Here is a 23385-nt window from a genome sequence, read left to right as displayed (position 1 = left end):
AGAATAATAAAGTAAAGAAATAAATAAATTAAAATGACTTTGTCAGTTGATTGAATATTATCAATTAATATCAAATTTCTTTTGATAATAATAATTATAAAAAAATTATTATTTATTATTACATAAAAACGAGCTATTAATAATAATAAAAAGTAGAACTTTAATAATTATAAAAAAAATGAAGAAATAAACCATTTAACAAATTTCAAATAAAATAAAGGGCAATTTTTATTATAATTTCTATTAAAGTAATAAGACTTAAATCATAGTTATTTCCATAACTCTTTTTCCAACAGTGCTTCTTATACTCTCTACCTATTTAGTCTTAAGTTATTTTTAAAGTGTATGCTTTTAACTAGTCAATAACTTTTCAAATGATTTATTGTAAGATCAAATCAAAAGCTCTAAAATACTGAATTCAGCAATAGTCTTTTAACTTAGTTCTCAGACCTAAAAATTTGTTTGGTACATCAACCTGCTTAATGAATTCTTTGGAAAAATAATCTAAGAAATTGTCTTAAAAAATGAAAATCATATTCCAACTATTCTCAACATAGATATGACTTACAAAAACTAAGAAAAAAAAGATGTATTGATGCTTTTTAGAAATAATTCCATATTAACTAGCTCATGGTAAAATAGCCTATCATTTTTTTACTTGAATATTCATTAATTTTCATTCAGATTTTTTTGTTATTTTAGACTTAATTCTATTTTAGCATTGAATAGTAATTTCTCAAGTTTCCCAAAATTAATGTTTACCTAATTAATTTTTTTAATTCAATCAAGAACCAATATTTATGTTAATTTGATGTCAAAATAAATAATAAAGAACAGTGTTAAATAGCAATTAATTATTTTCAAGCAAATACTTTCATTTTAAGAATATTTTAAACTTCTATTTTATATATTCAAAATTAATGAGAAAATTAGCCCTTTCAAAAAGTTATGCGATCAATCAAATTGAAAAAATATTTAATTAAATTAAATCTTGTTTTTTTTCTTTCTTTTATTTTGTTTTGAGATAATTTTTATGAAAGTTGATTTTTTTAAATTAATGTTTTAGGCATCATGTAAATAAATCTTAAATCAATTAATTTGATTATATTGAATTATAGTAGCTAGATTAATCTGTTCGGATAGATTCTGTTAGTAAATCAATCTAATTTGTTAATAATTACAGTGAAGGAAGGTAGATGATATTCAAAGATTTATTTTTTGTATTTAGTTATGATGGTCTGCTTTACTCCTAAGGTGTGAATACTACTTTTCAAAATTATTAGCCACCTAAAAACTGTCCATATTAAGGATAATTTTATTTAGATGCTAGATGCAGATACTATTACAACCTAAGCAGTATCTCTACAGTTATATATAACCCATAAATGTTTTATTCAAAAGTTAACCCTTTCATTGTTCAATCATTTTGCCAAAGGAGATTGAAATATGAATCTTTAGACCCAAACTCAAAAAGTTCAAACTACTCATTAATATGCTTAAATTAAGATTTAACGTTAGTACCGACTTACTTTAAAAATTTTGGCTCTAACTCTAAACTTTAATTTTTATTAAATCCGTAATATCAAACAGTTATTTATGATTCAGCTTATAATTTAAGTAGAAATGAAATTGTTACCATACAGTAAATTGAGACAGACTACTTGAAAAATCAAAGTTAGGCATCATATTTTATTAGCATGATTAACTAAAATAACAAGTTTGTTTTAAATAGTACTAATCAATTTGATATTGTAGGATTTAATTATGAAAATTATTAGCAAATCTTCGAATATGAACGGAACTCGACAGAATGCATTGTATTACAAAATTAAATTACAATAATTGACAAAGTACCTAAATTTGAGACTCTCAAATTAGTGGATCCTTCTCCAAAATATTAAATTAAAAATGCATTTTTATTTTTAAATATTCTTTCTAAAGAAAAAATGCTTTAATATTGTAGCATTTTGCAACAATAAATCCAATAATACAATTTTTTATTTATGCTGATAAGCTTAGTTTGGATGATTTCTATATTATTCGTATAAATAATATACTCTTTCTTATTAAGCTAATAGACTTTAAAGCCTATTATTCACTTAACAAGCATATTAAAATAACTAATTGATTAGGATGGTAATGGACTAAACTAGAATTTTTTGCAATCATTTGAGATTCTTAAAGTGGAAGATATTTCTGATAATATCAACAAAATCTAAGGGAAAAGCGAATTATCAGCTGGTGAGTATTTCAAAATTAATTAAAGCAAATAATGTTTCTCAAGTGATACAAAGGAACTTTTTGATAGTTTTAAGAATCTTTTCAAAGTTTTGGTTTTTACTACTTAAAACATATACAAAGAAAACGAAAGCACATCCTTAATTAATCTAAGTATTGAGGTTTAACATTTTAATCAATTTAAAAATCATCGAGCAATTGGTGTGTGCTATAATAACATAGGAGTAATCCATTATAATGGCGGTAGATACAAAGAATCAATAGAAAACCTGTAGAGATCTATTATTAGTGCAAAATACGAATTAGGCTTTTATAAAAATTCATTTTAAGATCACTATTTATATGTTGATAATGAAGCAAGTTAATTTAGTTAAGTTTATCAAAATCTGCTAAATTAGAACAATTACGAACTTTCTGTAAAAAGGTTTGAAGATGGGAGTAAATTACTAAAAGAAAATGATAAAAGTGAAAATGGTAAGATCCTTATCTTTTGGAGTTTATACAATAGAACAATTAACCTAATAAAAGCATTATTTTCTTATATTACTGAAAATAATTTAATAGATTTGTCTGATATGTTAGAAGATATTATTTTGGATGTAGAGAAAGTAAGCCAAATATATTTAAATCCATGCTAAAAAAGAGAAATACTTATATGCTATATGAAATGCCTTACTTACAAATTGTAAAATAACCAGAAAGGTTATTTTGATGTATTAGAAAAATGTAAGGAGCTTTACATAAACCATCGAAAAACTAAGAAATTTAATTGCACAGCTAACTAAACGGAATAAAATAACATCTTGAATTAAGCTGAAGAAGAGATAAATTTTTTTTATTAAAACGGCTATCATACTCTTTTGAGTTCACCTATGTCAAATAAAAAATAAATTAAGAGAAGCAACTTATTTAAAAAGTATAAATTATCCTAATATTAATTGTAGGAACCAGCACAAAAAGATTAATTAACAATAAACCCTAAATCTTTGTTTTAGAATTCAAGTTTAAAAAGATTAAAAAGATATACCCTAATTTCAGATAATTAAAAAAGTATATGCTATCATTTAAAATAGCAATTAGCAAAAAATAAAACTCACTTCAAGAATTATCAACCTTTCTTTTAAGTTAGAAAAAATTTAAGTCAAAAAAAACTATGCAGATATTAGTTTAGTTCTGATATTTTATTTCAATATTTTGCTTTAGAATAAGTAAAGTTTTAAATCATGTTGCAAAATTACTTTAATGCTGGATTTATTATAACAAATTTATTAGAAAAGTGTGTTTATTATCTTCCTTTCCTTAAAATAAAGGCTTATAAACTAGCTGCTGACCTATTTAAGCTTTCAAACATTTAAAATCCATATTTAGAAGAAATTTTAAATAAATACACATAATTGGCATATGCAAACATTAAAGTATGTACAATTTCTGCTTGTCAAAGTAAATATTCTTAATTTAGATCCTATGCATTGCAAAGTGACTTAATCAATGATATATTATTTAACGATAAAGATTAATTTGGTCTAATTAACTATTCCTTTGAAGAGAATCTCTATTTTTAGCTAATTTAATGGACAAATATTCAAATGATAAAATCAAATTAAAAGTTTTTTTAAAACATATAATTTAATTGGTAGAAAGAACAACAAAGTATAAACAGTTACTCGGTATTAGATTTAGATAAAAGCAGTTGTAAAACAAAATATAATGAAAAAATTATTTCATCGCGAATAAAAAGTAAAACACTAAGCACTTAAAATGAGCCATAATTTACGCCTATCTATTCATATAGTAAAACTATTAAAACAAATTTGCAATTAGAAGAAATTAAAGATAGAGAATGTTCACCTATAGAATAATAAGCAAAAACAGATAAATTAAATACATTTTTTTAAGACTTTTCTCATGATAAAACACATCAATTTTAAATGATTGATTTCAGGCAAGCTAGCTTACAATAAAGTTCCTTCATAAATTAATCCAAACAGGATTATTCACCAAATTAATTCATGAAAGATTATGTTTTAACTCCAAAAATATCTTCATTCTGCAAGAGCCCTGTTGAAAGTAGTGATAAGTTGATTAAAAAAGAAATTCTTTTTGATTTAGAAACAAAAAAAAGAAAAAAAGAAGCATTTTATGGAAAATATTTGGATAGCAAGTGTCTATTATGTGTATCTAAATAGACGAATGGATAATTTTTAAACTATTGCAATTACTCATGCTAAACAACCAAGCTATCTAAATAAAATATTCTAAATTTTAGTAGTTATATTTAAGATATTGAAGATACTTAAAAAAATTAAAAAGAAAACAATTAAACTATTAATAATGATAAAATATGCTTAAGTGATGTTTTTGACAAAGAAGCCATAAAAAGTGAAAACGCTGAAAACAATGAAAGCAAACAAAATAGTTTCTTTTTAAATACTCATTAAAATAAATAAAAAAATCACCAAAATAACAAGCTCACTTTCCTAGAAAATCTTGGATTGAATTAACAATAAACAACAAATTTTTCATTTACAGATTTGAAGGACGAATAAAAATAAAGTACACCTTATAGCCAATGCTAAGGTCACAAGTAGGAGATTTCTGCAGAATGGATATTTCATTAAGGAGTTTAAGCAGCCTTAAAGTAGTTTATTTTGAATACTGATCAAAAAATTTAAATATATCTCTCCTAAAAAAATTATTCAAAATAAATGAAGCAAATTAACAAAATTAACGGATACCATACTTATTTGCTTTTTATTACAGACACCAAGTTGGAGATCACAAATTAACTCCTATTTTAGGAACTCACTAATCTTTTGGCAAATTTAAATGTAGAACTTTTGGTTTTATTTTTAAATTAAAATTAGGCAACAGAAGAGTTTTCTACTCATATTAATGTTTTTATTGATTAAAAATCAGTAGTCACATTTTTTACTTCGGAAGAAAAACTTTTGTAATACATTTACAGTTAAAGAGAGCATGTCAAAAACTATTTATTTCCAATGATTTTTGAGCACTTTTGATAAATATTGATAAAAATAAAATGTCAACTTTATTTAATTATTTTTATAATAGTTTTAAAAAATTTTCAACAAATTATAAATTAAATATGTACTCTATCTATCTATCTATCTATCTATCTACAAACCTACCTTTTTATTTAATTACTTAATCTGAAAACTGTAAAAACGAATTTAAAAATTATTAAATAATTTAAAACATAAATAATAAAAACTATATTCTTACTTAATAATTATTTCTTATATCTAAATAATTAAAATTTTCAATATTAAGTCTGGTTTGTTAAAATCAACCATAATTATTTTATTCATAGTGTTGATGCCTTTAATTATTATGGGTCTTTTAGAGATTTATGAAAATTTTATGGATTTTAATCGCTATAATATATTTGATCTATAATTAATTAATGAGGATCAATAATATAATAAACTTTAATGGTTTTTAATTAGTGATAATAAGAAGAAAATAAATAAGTAATTTCTTCTATAAATTTGTTACATGAATTTAAATTTAAAATTAAGTTTAATTCTATTTGATAAGTATAAGTTTAATTTTACTAAAAAAGTGCCTGTTCATAGTTAAGCTATTTTAAAATGTTATATAAAATGAAATTTGAGATGTTTTTTTATATTCTATCTGATGTATTTTGAATACATAATGAACATTATTTCATATTATTAATTTCCTATTTCATGTTTGCTATATTGATTGACGTCTGTTTATTCTAAATAAAGTGCATATTATTTATTTAATTGTTTAAAAATAGTTCAATTTATGAAGTATTATTGTAGATTCTTAGATAAAAGTGAATCAATTTATAATCGTTGTTAATTAGGATATTTATTAAAGAAATAGAGTTAAAATTCTATTTTCAATCTAAAGTGGTAGGTGGGATATATTAATTATTTATAATAATGAGACAAATAGAAAGTATTTTTAGAAGAATTTAAAAATAAAATTGAGCAATTTAATTTAGTAGACTAAAAATTTAGAAATAGCTTATGATATAATTAATCACATGATAAATACTTTGATGTTGTATAAAAGTGATCTAATTTAATAAAGCAAATTTAGAGGAAAATTCATTAAGAGTATTTTTTTTGTACTAGTCTTATCTTTCTTTATGCTTTTTATTCATACTATAAGAAAAATTCCGCTAAAGTTAATCTATATCTTCTATTTTGTAAATGCATATTTCACAAATTAATTCATTAATATCACATCATTTTCCGCTAATCTCCATAATAATAATACAACTTTATTTTTATTATTATAATTATTTATCTCCATTTTTTAGTAAAAAACAAATAGAGAAAAAAAATATTTTAGAAATTTTACTGAATGTAAAATATATATATTAAGAGACTAACTATATTTTACTTGATCCTAAAAATAGATTTTTTTGAAAAAAATGCTTATTTAAAAAAAAATTTGCTTTATTTTCGCAAAATAGATAGCTGCATTATTTCAATATAAATGAAGTTTATAAAATTATAAGGAGCAAGTTAAAAAAATTAAAAAATACAATTTTTTAGCGTAATCATACTAAAAATTATAATAATTTTGCTGAGTCGCTTTGTCTGTCTTTCTATTTGTCTGTCTTTCTGTATTTCGATTTATTAGTTTTCTTCTAGTAAATTTGTAATTAATGCAAAAATTTAGGATTTGAGTATTCTATTTATAGTTTATTTGCAAATATTTATGTAGATTTCTTATTTCTTTTGGAAATAAGTCTCTTCATTCTCATATTTTAGTTCTAGTTGATGTCATTTTTCTCTGTAGCGGGCTAAGTTAATACAAGAAAATCATGAGAAATACCCAAATAAATTACTTTAAACAAAAAATCAAATATTTTTCATAAGATGCATTTTTTAAAGATAAAAACTAGTGTAAAATTTCTTGGGTGGTTTTTTTCGAGCAATTTTCAACTTATCTCAATGAAAAGATTTGAAAAATGTGTTTCCAAAAATGGAGTAATTTTATAATAAATTTCTAAAAGCGCTTAAATATATAATTATTAGATATCAAATTGATATATAATATCTACTTATGGTGTAGATTTAGTTTTGATTACGAATCATAATCGAAATCGACCAACAATTTTAACAGTTTTACTAGAAAAATAGTAGGATATAAATTAAATTATGTGTCAAAACTTATTTAAATGGTAAGGTTTAAATAGATAGATAGATATCTATTAATTAATTTATTCATTAAACATTTTAAAAGTTATTCAATTAAAATAAACTTTAAGTAATTAATAAAAAAAATTCAATAAAATAATAAATAGCATACAATATTTAACACATTTCGATGAATAAAGTTTCAGATTCTAAAACATCTGAAGGAAGATAGGCTGTGATTGTGCATGCTTCAAACGTGGAAGGTGGATGTCATGTAAAAGAGGTCTTCTTACTTTAAATTAAAACAAGTAGAATAGCTCTTACTATTTTGCTTTCTATTTTGACTGGGTTCTTATTCGCTCTTTTTCTAAGATGGTCGTTTAAATTAAGAAAGAATTTCCTCTATGAAAAGGTTTATCAAATGAGAGATGCTACTCATTTCTTAGTCTGCAACGAAGATGGCACTGAGCTTATTGAAAATAAAGTAGAATTTAAGCTGAGAAATTGGAAGAATAATTAAGTAGAAGTATAAATTGGATTTAAAAGTCGTAAATTAGACTATATCTATCACAATCAAAAAGAAAAAAAGCAATAAGAAGAAAGCAAAATTAAAGACGAAGAAAATATAATATAAAATAGTTAATATGATAACTCAATCCCTTACTTCAAAGCTGTTGAGTATCCAATATGTGAAATTCCTCTATCATAAATGAGTGAAAAACAATACCTCAGTGAAAGTTAGGTTAGCGAATTTAGAAAAGAATATGGTTCCTGTGAAAAGAAAATAGAAATTCCCTCAATTTTTGAATTTTTAATCTAAGAAATGACATCTCCTTTTTATTTTCTTCAATACGCAAGCGTTGTCGTTTGGTTTATGCAAAATTATATTCAATTCTCTGTTATTATCATTTCTGTTTAGTTTTCAATCACAATTTTTAACTACATCATGACTCGTGTTTCTCTCCTCAAGATCAAAAAAATGGCTCTACTAGACCACTAAGTGAGAGTATTTAGAGAAGGTAAATAAATAACTCAAATAATTAAAAATTATTTACTAATTTTAATACTTTTAATAAAACAACAAAGAAAACAAGCTTTCACTAAAAAATATTTTGATTTATTTTTCTTTGAAGAGAATTTTAATTAAATTAAGAAAGATCTGACCAGAATTAAAATTACTAAATTAATTAAATTATAAAAAGGTAGTACAGAATAAGGCTAATTAATTGATAGCAAATATCTAGTAACAGGCGACATAATAGAACTAGAAGAGAAGATGACAATTCCTTGCGACTGCCTCCTAATTCAAGGAGAATTGCTTATGAATGAAGTTTCTCTAACAGGAGAATCTATTCCAATTCCTAAAGTCTCCATAGCCTCAAATGAAAATTTACCTTTCAATTACGACTCTGTTGATCATAAGGTAAAACTAAGATAATTTTTTTATTTATATTTTTCTTTAAAAAAGCTTGAAAAATAATTAATTTATTAAGATATTTTTATTGAATTAATTTAGAAACACTATCTCTTTGATGGTACTGTTATCTTTTAAACAAAATCTTCTTAGTCTTCTAAGATACTTGCTAAAGTTGTTAGAGTTGGATTTACTTCATTCAAAGGATAAATTTTAAGATCCATTCTATATCCTCGCCCAACTGAGTTCGATTTTGTAAAAAACTCCCTACTCTTTTTCATAGGTTTTGCTGTTCTCCAATTCGCTATATATTTAGCTAGAGTTCCTAAGATGTATGATATAGAGATTTCAGTAATCACATATTTCTACAGATTATTTGACACTCTAACATGGACCCTTCCTCCATTTTTACCTATATTCCAATCACTAAGTTTATCATTCGCCTTAATGAGATTAAGGGTACATAACATATTTGGAATCGAACCATAAAAAACTATGATTGCTGGTAAAATAACTTATATGTGCTTTGACAAAGTAAATATTTTTAAAATAAATTTTTATTTTCAACAGAAGTTTGCTATCAAATACTTTCTTTTTTTTGCTTTTATTAATATTTTTGTTATTTTTAATATCCCAAAAAAAAATTTATTTCAATACAATTTTTATTTAAAATAATACTTTTGATTGTTGTTTAAATATTAATAAATTTTTAAGTATTTTATTATTAAATAATTTTTTTATGAAATTTTTATGCATTAAATTAATCTAAAAAATAAATAAAAATAGACAGGAACCTTAACTACAAATGGCATTGAAGTAAATGGCTACTTTGATGAAAACTTAGGCAAAATGATTACTCTTGACGATTTAAAACAACAATCTTTAGAATCTATTGCAAAAAGCATTCATTTTAAACTTTTTGCTACATGCCATGGAGCATATTTGATGAACGGATAACTAGTGGGAGATATGCTTGATATTGAAATGATGAAATATTCTCAGTTTAAGTTAGAAAATTCATCTGATATTTCTATTAAATTCAAAGCAGGATTTTAAGATACCAAATTAGAAGTTTTGCAAATGTTTGAATTTGACTCTTCTTTGCAACGTATGTCAACAATAGTTAGAGATTAAGGTAAGAAATATGCTTTCCTTAAGGGAGCTCCTGAAATGGTTAAAGAATTGTGCATACCATCAACTATCCCATCCAATTTTACTGAAAAATTGAATGTTCTCTCTCTGAAAGGCTTTCGTATTTTAGGTTTATCCTACCGCGAACTTAATGAAAATGAGAATCCCTAAGCAATGCAACGTTAAGATTTAGAGAAAAATTTGAACTTCTTAGGGTTTTTGGTTTTGGAAAACAAACTGAAACCAGACACAGCTGATTGTATTTAGAGATTAAAAGAAGGTGGAATTGAATGCAAAATTATTTCTGGCGATAATCCTCTTACTACTCTCTAAACTGGCTCTGAATGTAATATCCTTGATGAGAATAATAAAGTTTATTTTATAGATGCTGCCCCATGTTCTAACGCTTTAAGAAGCAAGCTTGTTGTTTAGAAAGTAGAAAACGAACACATTGAGATGGTTAATAATTCTGATGAATAAGAGCGTTCATTTGAAATCTTAGACTAGCTTATAGCCAACAATGAATAAATAGTAATTACTGGTAAAGTTCTGGATTACTTTGAAAAGACCTTTTAAATGATGACTGGAAGTGAAACAGAAATCGAGCTTTGCCATTACTCTCATCTTTTCTCAAATAAAAATAAAAACACTAAACTGAATACAGAGACAGAAACTCTAAAATCTTTTAATAGAACTTTAGAAGAGAAATTAATTCTTTATTGCAATCTGATAGTAAACACTAGCATTTTTGCTAGAATGCGCCCTGAATAAAAAAGAAGAATTATTGAAATCCTGCAATCGCAACATCTCAGAGTAGGAATGATTGGGGATGGTGCTAACGACTGTGAGGCTATCAAGCAAGGTAAAATAAATGATTTTCTATAAAACTGAAATTGTTTTAACATTTTTTCAGTTTGCTTTTTTTCAATAAATTTATATTTTAAATAAAAAAAATTGAGTTTTAAGCAAATTCTTTAAATTCTGAAGCAACATTTTCATTTTTATAAATTAAATTAATAAACTAATTTAACTCAACAAAAGAAATTTTTCTTAACAATAATATCAACCAGCACTTTATAATTACTTTTTTGGTAAACTATTTAGTTAGTCTTGCCGAATGAATAAAATATTTAAAACAAATAGATTTTAATTAAAAATTTTGGATTTTTAAATAAATCAAACTCTAATAAATTAAATTTATTTAGGAAAAAAGAAATTTAAGAAATAAAGATGAGCTTTAATACTTATGAATTTTTAACTGAATCAAACTCTAATAAATTAAATTCATTTAGAAAAAGAGAAAATTAACAAATAAAGATAGACTTTTATTCTTAAAATTATAAATTTTGAATTTTTAAATGAATCAAAATCTAATCAACTAAATTCATTTAGAAAAAGTGAAATTAAAAAAAACAGCTTAGTTTTTATTCTTAAAAATATGATTTTGAGTAAATCAATTAAAATAATATTTTGCTAAAAATTTTATTTATTTATCTATATTTTATTAATTTTCTAATTATTTTTATTTTTTAATCTATCTTTTCCTTTTTATATTCGAGTTTTAAAGGACTAGATTAATTAGATTAGCACTCAGAAAATTAAATCGCTTAAAACTATTTTTTATTTTAAATTAAACAAAGCAGATTTTGTAATTAATTTGTTATTTTGATTAAAATAGGTGATATTGGTATTTCATTTGCAGCAGCTGACGCTGCTTTGACTGCTCCTTTTTCTTCTAATGATGACTCAATTAAGTGCGTTGAAACAATTTTGTTAGATGGAAGAGCTACTTTAACAAATAACATAGAAATATTCAGAGTAATCATTATTTAAAATAGCTTAAAGTTCATGGGTTGCGTTGTTATGATGGAAGAAGCTTAAAACTTTGGCGATTTCTAATTTACTTATTTAAGCTTCTTCTGTGGAATGCCTTTGATGGCTTTACTTGCAATAAGCAGACCAAATAAGAAATTAAGTCCTCATATTCCTGATGACAAATTTTATAAGCTGCCAAATTAGATATCCATTTATTCTCAAATTTTAATTTACAGTATTTCCCTAATTATTGGCTGCATTGTCTTAAAAGCTTAACCATGGCACACTCCAACTTATACTTTAGAGGAATTTTAGGGTGTTTTTATATTTAGAAAGGAAGGAGCACTAAATTCAATAGTATTCCTTATGATTAATCTATTCTATATGTCATCCGGCTTTAGCTATTTTATTTCTAGTCCATTTAAACTGAAAATCTATAGAAATTATTTGCTATCCATTTATTTATTGGCTTACTCTATCTATGGAATTATAGTGATTGCCAGACCTGAGCATCAAATTCCTGACTTCTTGATATATAAACAGCTTCATGATAAGTATGATTTCATGGGTTATATATTGCTTATAACTTTAGTAGCATGCTCCTCAGCAATTATAATAGAAGATTTTATTATCAAAAAATTTCTCATTTTCAAAGAATTCTCGATATAAAACTTTATCCACTACACAAAATTTAAAACCGCAGTCAAATAATGAAATAATAAATAACTAAATTTATAATCATAAAAGCTAATAAAAATTCTATAATTTTTGTTATAAATTTAATCAAATTAATTAATTAATTAATTTACCAATTTATTTATTTATCACTCTCTATGATTTTATCATTCAAATATATTCCATTTATTTTAAATATTTTTGCTATTTTAAAAATCATTAAATCAATTTATTATTTTTTTTTTACCTGATTAAATTTTTATTTATTTATTGTTAATTTATTTAGTTAATTAGTTATATATGCCCAGCTTTAGTGTTTTTAAGCTACATAAAAGGAATATCCTTCATAATTTGTTACTTTATTAAAATAATTTTGCTTTTAAAAAAATATTCTATGTAGTTCATATTCAAAGATAAATAAATAAATAAATAAATATATTGGTTTTTTATGTTTCTTTTTGCATATTTAAGATATTAATTAATTTTGTAGTTATCTTTATAAATTCAAACAATCTAATTTTTGTTTATGTTTTTATTGTTAAAATTATTTAGAGCCATTAATTCAATGATTGATTTTTTTGTTGTGAAAATATTTTAATACTACTATTAGATTTAAATAAAAATCATGCTTTTTGCTTATTTTTTATAATTTTTATCTGCTGTAGATCTATTTGTTTATATTTATAATTAGCACCCTTAAAATAAATATATTAGATTATTTAAAACTAACTTTTGTTTTTATACTTTTATAAATAATTTTGATTCATCCATCAGTTTGTTGAAAATAATTCATTTTTATTTTTAACTTTACATCAAAACAGTATCCATCGTAAGCTAAAATAATTTTTGTAAGTTTATTAAAAATTAAACATGCTTGCTTATTCTTATTTATTGAAAGCAATAATTAATTATAAACAAACAATTTTATTAATGTAATTATTTGGTAATTTAAAATTCTTTTTTATAAATTAAAATTTGGTAATTTTTTATTACTACAACTAACTAACTAACTAACTAACTAACTAACTAACTTGTATGCTTTTTATCAAGAGTTTTTAAATAAAAATTTGATGTTTAAATTTTTTGGAATATTTAATAGTAATTTCTAAAGTAATTTTAATTTGACTTATTTAAATTGCTTTTAATACCATAAAATTTTTTATTTTATAATTTTTTAATTGTTTTGACTAATTTTTGTTATTATTTTATTTATATTAAAATTGATAATTTTAATTTTATTCTATGAGGATAAAATATGAAATGGGCTTAAAGAAATAATAAATTTGAAATAATTAAAATATAAAAGATTATAAAATACAAAGCATAACTAAAATAAATAATAAAATTAAAAGAAGATTAATATAAATAAATAATAAATTGTAGATTTATATGACAATCGAAAAATTAGTTTTTAATTCATTTTTTTTTTATTTTCACTTTTTAATTACTAATTAATATCATACATACTTTTTTTTCTCAAGTCCAAGTCTTCTTTTTTGTTATTTTTTTTTTTTTTCGTTATCCTTATCGAGAAAATAAGCTTTTAAAAAATCACTGTTCATGTTACAATAATCAATAGAGTTCTTTAAATTGTATTTATTTAATTTTAAAATATTGAAAACCTACCAAGGAGCTCTTAATCCAAAAAACTTATTCATATATTCTTCAAGCTTTTGGTCTAAGAAAATTAATAAATAAATAAAATGATCAATTTTAACATTTATTTTTATTTTCAAATATGTTTTATTACATTCACTTGAATTTTTGTATGCAAGAATAGAATCTAAATCCTTAAGTATCCAAGTGTTTCTTACTATTATTAAAATTTTAATTACCATTAAATGTTGTAATTTTTTTTATTTGATTTAATTTTTGTTGTTTGTTTGTTTTTTTTGCTTACTTGCTTTAAAGTGGAAATTGAATTCTAAAATTAAGTTTAATTAAAATGTAATGAATAAAATTCTGAAAAGATTAAAGAAATTGAATTGATTATTTTTAATAATTTTATAAATAACAAATATAATATAATTTACCTTCTTCTACAGGTCTAATTTAAGGAATTTAGGCTTATGCTCTACTTGAAATATAAATATTATTTGTATTAATTTTTTTTTCATTTATGAACTGATAATGGAGAAAATCTTCTCTTCTGTTAATTAATTCTTATTTATCAACAGCAATCATAGTAACTCTTTTAGATAAAATATTGAGTTAAACCATAAAATAATTTAATATTTGTTACCTCTTAAATGGTTTATATTAGACTTGCTTTTATTCTTATTAAATGTTACTACTGGCTTCTTTTTGTAAACTCTTAGATTTAACTTTAGGTTCCTCTTCCTCTTCCATAGCATTACCATTCTTTTTATTTAAATAAAATCTTTTAATTCATTCCTCTTCATTAATTTTTTTGATTATTTTAGTAAACTTTTTTCATTCATTCATTATTAATTTATTTATTTATTTAATTATTTTAAAGCTGTAATAAATTTGAAGTGATTTTATTCATTATTTTGGAAAACAATAAATGTTACAACTAACTAACTAACCAAAAATAAGAGTTAATTGCTTGGTGATATTTGATTAAAAACTTTAATGAATCAGAAATAATTAATTTATTAAATAGAATCTTTTAATTAAAAATTATTATAAAGAATTAAATAGGGGATAATTAATTAATTAATTAATTAATCACTTTGCTATTTGAGCCATTAATTTCAGAGCGCTAAGATCTTGGTATTTTTCTGTAACTTTTAGCTTCCTTTTGATACTCATTTTACTGCTGTGGTTATTTTTCAGGATGAGGCAGCTCGATTATATCAATTTATTTTTTATTCTTCTTCTTTCTGCGAGCGGCTCCAAACGAGCTCTATTCGTAAATCAAATCATCCTTTTTAAAGCTATCCCAATCAAGTAGCAAATCCTTCTCCTTCATATTTTAAATAAAGTTCTTTTTTCTTTGATAGTAGGTTAAGCCTGTGTTATCTTGAAACATTTCATATTCTCTCATTTATTCTCTAAGCATTTACTTTTTTGGCTTAAAAGGTTTATTTTAAACCTGAGATGAGTCTTATTATATTTATTATTATGTTTTATTTAATTGCTACTCCTAAGTAGAATTCAATTATTTTCCATTAGTTTTTTAATTTTCTTTTATCACATTCTGCTTCTTAGTAGAAATAAATGTTAAAGAAGGTGATTTCTGTAAAACATTTTACTCTGTCTCAGAGCTTTCATCACTGAGAAATTCATCTATTACATTGAAATTGATAACATTTTATTGAAATTAGTTATTTAAATATTCATTTTATGGCTGCATCAAGAAGGTTGTATTGTTAGTGCTTATAAAATTTTAGAGATGATCAAGTTCTAAATTTTTAAAATTAAAATCCCACCTGCTTTTTAGCAGCTGTTCGAGTGATAGATTGTATTCTTCTTCAGTAGTTAATTAAATTTCTTCTTCCATTTATTTGTATTTGTTATTTATTTTATTTTTTTTTTCTCTTAATAATTTTTTGAATAATAACAATTATAATAATTAATTAATATTTTTTCGTCTTTAATAAAGTGAAGATTTTATCTTTCTTTAAAAATTAAAAAATATTTATAAAATGACGATTTTTGAAGTTGCTTCTTTCTAATTATTTATTTATTTATTTTACTTTCAATTAAATATGAATTTTACTGTAGTTAAATTTTGCATGCTTGTATTCCAAACAGACAGCAAAAAGGTAAAATGAGAATTTAAATTTTTAAAATCTATTTTATAATAAATAAAATTCTTATTTATCTTGATACCAAATTTCATTAAACTTTTAGTAAAAAGCAGTTTTTAACAAATTTTATTGATCTTAAATAAAATAAACCCTATCTTGAATTATTAAATTTAAAAAAATCAACTAAATTAGAATTATATTTCCCCAAAATTGTTAATTTAGTATATAAATATATATTAAAAAATCAAATTATTTACTTTCAATTAGATCGAATTACAATTCTGAATTAAAACAATATTATTGTTTAACTTAAAATAATTAATAAACATTTAAAATATTTACAATTAATAATTAATAAATGGATGGAATTAACCAAATATAAAATAACTTTATTTTAGTTATTATATTTATTTATGTATTCCTTTTTTCATAAACAAAATTTATTGAAGCCTTTTTTTAGCTAAAACTATTTTTTTTATCCATAAAAACAAACAAATAAACTTAATATTAATTTCTACTATAATCTTATTTCTTTGTCTTTTTAAAAAATCTTTCAATTAATTTTCTTTTAACAAATTTAATTTTTACTAAAATGATTTATCCAACCATAACTGAAATTTCACTCAATAATTAAGCAATTATTAATTAATTAATTAGTTTGGATATTAAATATTAAATAAAATATCTTTATTTTATATTACTCAAATAAAGAAAGGATTGAAAAAAGTATTGTTTTAAAAGACGAAATTATTTTAATATTTTTAGATAAACATAATTCAAATGCAATATTTTAATTGCTTCTAGATATTTCTGAGCTCGTTTTGACCTTCTATAAAATTTCATTAGCCTATCAAAAACTTCTAATAAAAAGTTAGATAGATAGATAGATTTAAACTAAAGTACTAAATAAAGAATATCTATATATATCTATCTATCTGCCACATTTTCTTTCAAAAAGTTTCATTTTTATCTAAATTAAAATGATTTATTTAATCATAACTAAAACCTCATTCAAATATAAGAAAATGGTCAAATAAAATCTGAAGCAAATATCTTTATTTAGATATTAATTTACATAAATTTTCACTTAAAAATTTAGATTTCACCTAAAAACAGAATTTAAGAAGTTTAATTTTTTTAAAAATATTATAATCATTGTTATTTTAAATATATTCATTAAATGAAAATTATCTTTCTGCATAATAAAATGTTTAATCCATTAAAACTTAGATTAATTCAAAAATATTTTCAAAAACATCCAACTAGTTAGCTGATATTTTAAATAAGATGAAGTGGCCGAGCGGTCTAAGGCGGTAGATTAAGGCTCTATTCCGAAAGGGCGCGAGTTCGAATCTCGCCTTCATCAGATTTTTTTTATTTTAAAATAAAAATTTAAACAATTACAATTTACATTCAAATTTTAAAATGTTTTCAAAAACAATGAACATTTTTGCAAACCTTTCAACTAAGATGAAGTGGCCGAGCGGTCTAAGGCGGTAGATTAAGGCTCTATTCCGAAAGGGCGCGAGTTCGAATCTCGCCTTCATCAGATTTTTTTATTTTTTATTACTAGTTAGTTATACAAAACAGCTAATCAAATACTTCCATAAAAATCCTAAAATATTTAGAAATTTATTATTACTTTTTTCTCAAAAGAATGAACTATTTTTCAAAATTATCAACTAAGAAGAAGTCGTAGAGCAGTCTAACTCATCAGATTTTTTTAATTATAAGTTATATAAAGCAATTAATATCTAAATCTTAAAATTTATAACAACTATTTTCTCAGAAGAAAGAACTATAAATCAAGCTTATCAACTAAGAGGGAATGGCTAAGCAGTCTAATTCATCTGATTTTTTAAATTTTTTATTGTAAGTTATACAAAATAAATCAAAATTTTATATAAATCTTAAAATATTTAGAAATTTATTATTACTTTTTTCTCAAATGAGTGAACTAGAATTCAAGCTTATCAACTAAGATGAAGTGGCCGAGCGGTCTAAGGCGGTAGATTAAGGCTCTATTCCGAAAGGGCGCGAGTTCGAATCTCGCCTTCATCAGATTTTTACTTTTTACTAATAACGAACTATTTATGTCATTTTGAATTTAAAAGACACTTTAATTAATTATCAAATTCTCATCTAAATAATAAATAATAATTAAAAGAACATAAAAATATTATCTCAAAATTTCAATTAAGATGAAGTGGCCGAGCGGTCTAAGGCGGTAGATTAAGGCTCTATTCCGAAAGGGCGCGAGTTCGAATCTCGCCTTCATCAGATTTTTTTTCTTTTAAAATATAAATTTAAATAATTATAATTTACATTCAAATTTTTAAATGTATTTAGAAACAATCAACATTTTTGCAAATCTTTCAACTAAGATGAAGTGGCCGAGCGGTCTAAGGCGGTAGATTTTTTTTATTTTAAATAATTACAATTTACATTCAAATTTTAAAATGTTTTTAAAAACAATGAACATTTTTGCAAATCTTTCAGCTAAGATGAAGTGGCCGAGCGGTCTAAGGCGGTAGATTAAGGCTCTATTCCGAAAGGGCGCGAGTTCGAATCTCGCCTTCATCAGATTTTTTTTCTTTTAAAATATAAATTTAAATAATTATAATTTACATTCAAATTTTAAAATGTTTTTAAAAACAATGAACATTTTTGCAAATCTTTCAGCTAAGATGAAGTGGCCGAGCGGTCTAAGGCGGTAGATTAAGGCTCTATTCCGAAAGGGCGCGAGTTCGAATCTCGCCTTCATCAGATTTTTTATTTATTTACTTATTTGATTGGAGTGAAAAATAAATAAATAATGAATTTTTACTGACTTTAAGAGAGACAAATAATTTAAATTTAAGCAATTTAAAGGAAGATATTTCATTTTTACAATTAAGTAAAAACGTTTCATTTATTAATTTATTTATTGCTTTTCATACATAGATTATATAAACCAAAAAATAAATCAAAATTAGGTTTTATCTTATATAATTATTTATTTAATTAGTTAGTTAGTTTAACAACGACTTAAATACTTTTTATAAATATTTAGAAAAAAAAGAAAGAAGGGAAAGGATAAATAAGTATATTTCACTGAAGATGAAGTGGCCGAGCGGTCTAAGGCGGTAGATTAAGGCTCTATTCCGAAAGGGCGCGAGTTCGAATCTCGCCTTCATCAGATTTTTTATTTTTTATTTAAGAATGGAAATAAAATTGAATTTATTAATATAATAGTCAAGTAGATATATATATAAATATAAAGTAATATTTGAATAAAATTCTATGGTTATTATAATTATTTAATTATTTATATTCATTATATATTTAGTTAGTTAGTTATTTAGTTAAGTTATTATAAATAAGTTTTTGATTTTATTAAAGTTCAAAGTCTTCAAATCAGAATTAATTATTTTTAAATTTCTAAGTAATTACATTTTTTTAGTTATTTTCTCAAATCTAAAATTAGCACTCAACTAATCTTTTCTATTTCTTTAGGGATTTTAATAATTTTTCTTATTGCCAGCTCACAAAATCGCACATCCTTTTAGTTTATTTTTGTTATTATTATTTAAAATAAGTTTTTTACAAATTTAAAAAAGAAAATTAAATTTTGGTAAATATTTTAAAAACAAACAAACAAATAAACAAACTATTTATCTATCACTTAATTTATCTTATCAAAAATAAACTTCGGTTTAGTTATAAAAAATTAATTATTTTTATTGATTATTCTTATTACAATTAATTTAACTAAATATTATCAAAGAAAATAGATATTTCAGTCAATCAAAGATTAATTTGTTAAATCCAATAAACTCAATAAACAAAAGTAAATAAGGCAATCAATTATGATATCAATTTCGATTCAATATAATAATTTCAAAGATAAATTATTTCAATAGCACTTATTAATTTTAAATAAGCTATTTTATATTGGCTTTTATATAGTGTTGTCAATTTTGATAAAAATTAAATAAATTATATTATTAAATTCGTTTTCTTTTGACAATATCGATTCAAAAAAAGAATAATATTATTTACCATGCAAAAACAAAGAAATAAGAAAGATATTTGCATGACTTAACTGCAGTTATTAACTAAGTTGAACCTTCATAGTCAATAAAGCTAGATCTTTATTTAAATTATATAAAAACATAAGCAAATAAATTTTATACTAAGATATTAATAAATAAATAAATATATTTACTATAAAAATAGTGACAAGTGAGTTAAATCAGTGCAATATTATATTCCTTGGGCTAAATATTGTATTCCTTCTCTACCGATATTATTATATCTTTTAAGATAAATTTATTTATTTATTTATTTTTATTCTTATAAATATTCTAGAAAAGATAAATTTTACGATAATTTTAGATATAATTTTTTTAGAGTAGAGCACGTTTTTAAGGCGTCAGATAAATACTAAATACCTACTTAATCGATATCATTGTTGCTAATAATTTTAATTAATCAATAAAAGAAATTAATTATGCAAGTGAAGAATTAGATAGATCTGATCAGGCTAATAAAATGTAGCAAGGAAATAAGTAAATAAGATATACCTAAATTCAAGCATAAAGGTTTTTATACTTGAAGAATAAACTAATATTTTGGACAGTTCTTTTAAGCCTGAGTTAGTGATGAAATTGTGACTTTTTTAAAAAAATACTATTTATTATCTGTTTACAATCAAGTTAATTTTATTACGAAAGGAATATTTCGACAATGCTAAGGTATCTCAAGCTAGAGATACAATCAACAAATCCAGGAATTCCGCCATTATAAATTGAGTTATTTCTTAATTAATTAACAAGGTTAATGAAATATATGTTTAATATGAAGAAAATTACCCTAGATGAATGGAAAGTCTTTTAATTTTGCTGTTGTGTTTTAATCCCTAAAAAAGATTTTAAATCCCTTCATCGCTGATTTGATTACTCCTAAATTATTTTTAGAATCAATTCATTTAAAAGAAAATTAGTTTTAATTTTATGAAAATTTATTATTTATTTTAATTACTCCATGAAAAGTTCTATTTCACACAGCTCTTTTAATAATTGCAAAACCTGAGAAAGGTCTTTAGGGCCTTATGAGCCAAGTCTATTTTCACTTTTATAAATTAAGTATTTAATTAATTTATTAGCAAATTGATTGATTGATTGATAATCATGCTTTTAAATTTTGTATTAATAAATAAATACCTGGTGTTAAAGTAAAAATATTTGAGTTTCTTGCATTGTTTAAGACCATTTAAGACATGCTTCATAGATGGAACGCCAAGCTAGTTGTTTCTAATTTGTTATTTTACAATAAAAATTATTTTCGTACTTCTATTTCAATCGTCATAAATATTTTTTTACCCCAAATCAATGTGCAATTTATCAAGATTTTAGCAATTCTTTGCCATATAATCACCTAACAACTTTGCACCTTATGTATTTACTTTTTGATACCTAAAAATGAAATATCATAAGAAATATATTGAGAGTTTTAAAATGGTTTTACATGAACTTAACTCGTAGGCTTTCTCTAGGCTTTGACTTTGTATTCTTTAACTCCTCGATTGCGTAAAAGTTTAAATGATCAATCATTGGTCCTCTCCCTTCTCAATATTACTTTAAATATTTAAAATAGGAAAACAAAATATAGTTTAATAAACAAAGAAATGAGATTATATATGAATGGATGGCGAAATACTAAACTTCTTTTAGTAAAAATGCATTTTTAAATCAAAAATTAAGAGTGAATGCTTTTTAAGCAATTTAATCTTTACTGTATGGTATTGTGATGCCTATCTATTTATATTAGCAAAACAAACTAGTGTAATTACTTTAAGTTTTTGTTATCTTTTAGAATTATCAAAATTTTTGATGATTTTAAAGAATAATTAGATGCTTTGATAAATAACTTGAGTATTAAAAAACAATAATATTTATATAATCCTAATATTAGAAATAAGTATGAATGTATGTATGTGAGAGGATTTTATCTACAATATTTAAATTAAATCTTTTTATGACTTCAAATCTATTGTTGATAATATTTAAATTATGTAATTTTTGTTCATTCTTAACCACATTATTTATTAATTTGCATCGATCATTGATGCCTAAATAGGAATAATAATATGAATTACTTTTGTAACTAACACTGATCTATTTAATTTGTTGATTTTAAAAATAAATACGTTTTTCAAATTTTATAATTAAATTATTATTAATTTACTATCTTTATCTTTAATATCAAATTCATTCTTTCTTGCCATAAACATCTTACAATATAATATAATGCATTTATTCTAATTTAAAAGATTAAATTTTCTGTTTAATTTTTAAAAAGAAATTGTTTATTGAGAGAAATTTTAAAAAATCATAGATTTTAATTTCAAGATTCAAGCAGGATTACAGAGAATTTTTAAACTAATTCTTTTAAACAAAAATTTATATAAATTTTTTAACAACAAAATAAATTAATTATTTGTTTTTAAAATAATTTATTTAAAATCATTGATTAGAAATATTACATTTTTTTTTAATAAATAAATAATAAACCAAATTTTTTATTTTAAAAACCTATTCAAAAAATAAGAGTAAAAAAAAAAATAAATCAGTCATTTCATTTTTGGATGGTAATGCTGTAAACTTATTCTTATTCTAATAGATTTTAATTAACACTTTGATATTCTTAAAAGATTTTCTTAATTAAATTAAGTATTAAATAAATTTTGAATTAAAAAATTTTAATTAAAATATATTAATTATAAAGCTTTGATTAATAAGTTGTAATTTATTTTTAAACACTCACTCATTCAACTATTTACTTTTGAAAAGATAAAATTTCTATAATAGAATTAATTTTTTTTGTTTTAAGTAATAAACTCTTTCATAATCATCAATCTAACTAAAATTAATTACTTTGAATAGATTAAAAAATATTTTTTTTTTTATTCTTCTAATTTTAAGACATTTAATATGAATCAGATTTTAATTAATTAACTAACTAACTAACTAACTAACTAACATCCCTAAAATGAATACTTGACTAATTTTGTTTATATGAAAAGTAAATAAATTATTTTGAATTAATAAAATTTTAAACAATCTTTTAAAACACTTTAAAAAAAATTAGATTGGTTTAAAAATCATCTTAATTTATCCTTTTTTACTAATATAAAAATAAAAAAGTACATTTTTTTATTTAACAATAAATTTAAATGCAAATAGAATTTTGAATAATTTAATTATTTTTTAGT

General features: G+C 22.3%; 4 protein-coding genes across 4 annotated transcripts; 2 read left to right on the top strand and 2 right to left on the bottom strand. All coding sequences in view use genetic code 6, as the record gives it.

The window, feature by feature from the left end:
• Window positions 1-1385: 1385 nt before the first annotated feature.
• On the top strand, window positions 1386-5258 carry TTHERM_00265110 (YLP motif protein, putative; the record flags this gene model as incomplete). The annotated part of the gene is made up of 1 exon (XM_001009153.2): window positions 1386-5258. One exon carries the CDS (start codon window positions 1386-1388, stop codon window positions 5256-5258), a length of 3873 nt encoding a protein of 1290 aa, XP_001009153.2.
• Window positions 5259-7569: 2311 nt separating this feature from the next.
• Window positions 7570-12453, top strand: TTHERM_00265100 (ATPase, P-type (transporting), HAD superfamily, protein; the record flags this gene model as incomplete). Its single annotated transcript, XM_001009152.2, has 5 exons — window positions 7570-8398; window positions 8582-8802; window positions 8896-9327; window positions 9580-10786; window positions 11603-12453. The coding sequence occupies 5 exons, from the start codon at window positions 7570-7572 to the stop codon at window positions 12451-12453; spliced, it is 3540 nt and encodes a 1179-aa protein (XP_001009152.2).
• A 1418-nt stretch (window positions 12454-13871) lies between these two features.
• Window positions 13872-15880, bottom strand: TTHERM_00265090 (hypothetical protein; the record flags this gene model as incomplete). Its single annotated transcript, XM_001009151.1, has 5 exons — window positions 13872-14092; window positions 14165-14227; window positions 14448-14605; window positions 14657-14775; window positions 15110-15880. 5 exons carry the CDS (start codon window positions 15878-15880, stop codon window positions 13872-13874), a joined length of 1332 nt encoding a protein of 443 aa, XP_001009151.1.
• Window positions 15881-19580: 3700 nt separating this feature from the next.
• TTHERM_00264990 (kinase domain protein) lies at window positions 19581-21724 on the bottom strand (the record flags this gene model as incomplete). The annotated part of the gene is made up of 11 exons (XM_001009148.2): window positions 19581-19671; window positions 20172-20261; window positions 20338-20427; window positions 20497-20586; window positions 20696-20785; window positions 20841-20930; window positions 20984-21073; window positions 21153-21242; window positions 21335-21424; window positions 21494-21586; window positions 21639-21724. 11 exons carry the CDS (start codon window positions 21722-21724, stop codon window positions 19581-19583), a joined length of 990 nt encoding a protein of 329 aa, XP_001009148.2.
• Window positions 21725-23385: the final 1661 nt, after the last annotated feature.

Source organism: Tetrahymena thermophila, assembly GCF_000189635.1.
Source record: "Tetrahymena thermophila SB210 genomic scaffold scf_8254788, whole genome shotgun sequence".
NCBI lineage: Eukaryota > Ciliophora > Oligohymenophorea > Hymenostomatida > Tetrahymenidae > Tetrahymena > Tetrahymena thermophila.
This window is presented reverse-complemented; position numbering and strand designations above follow the sequence as displayed.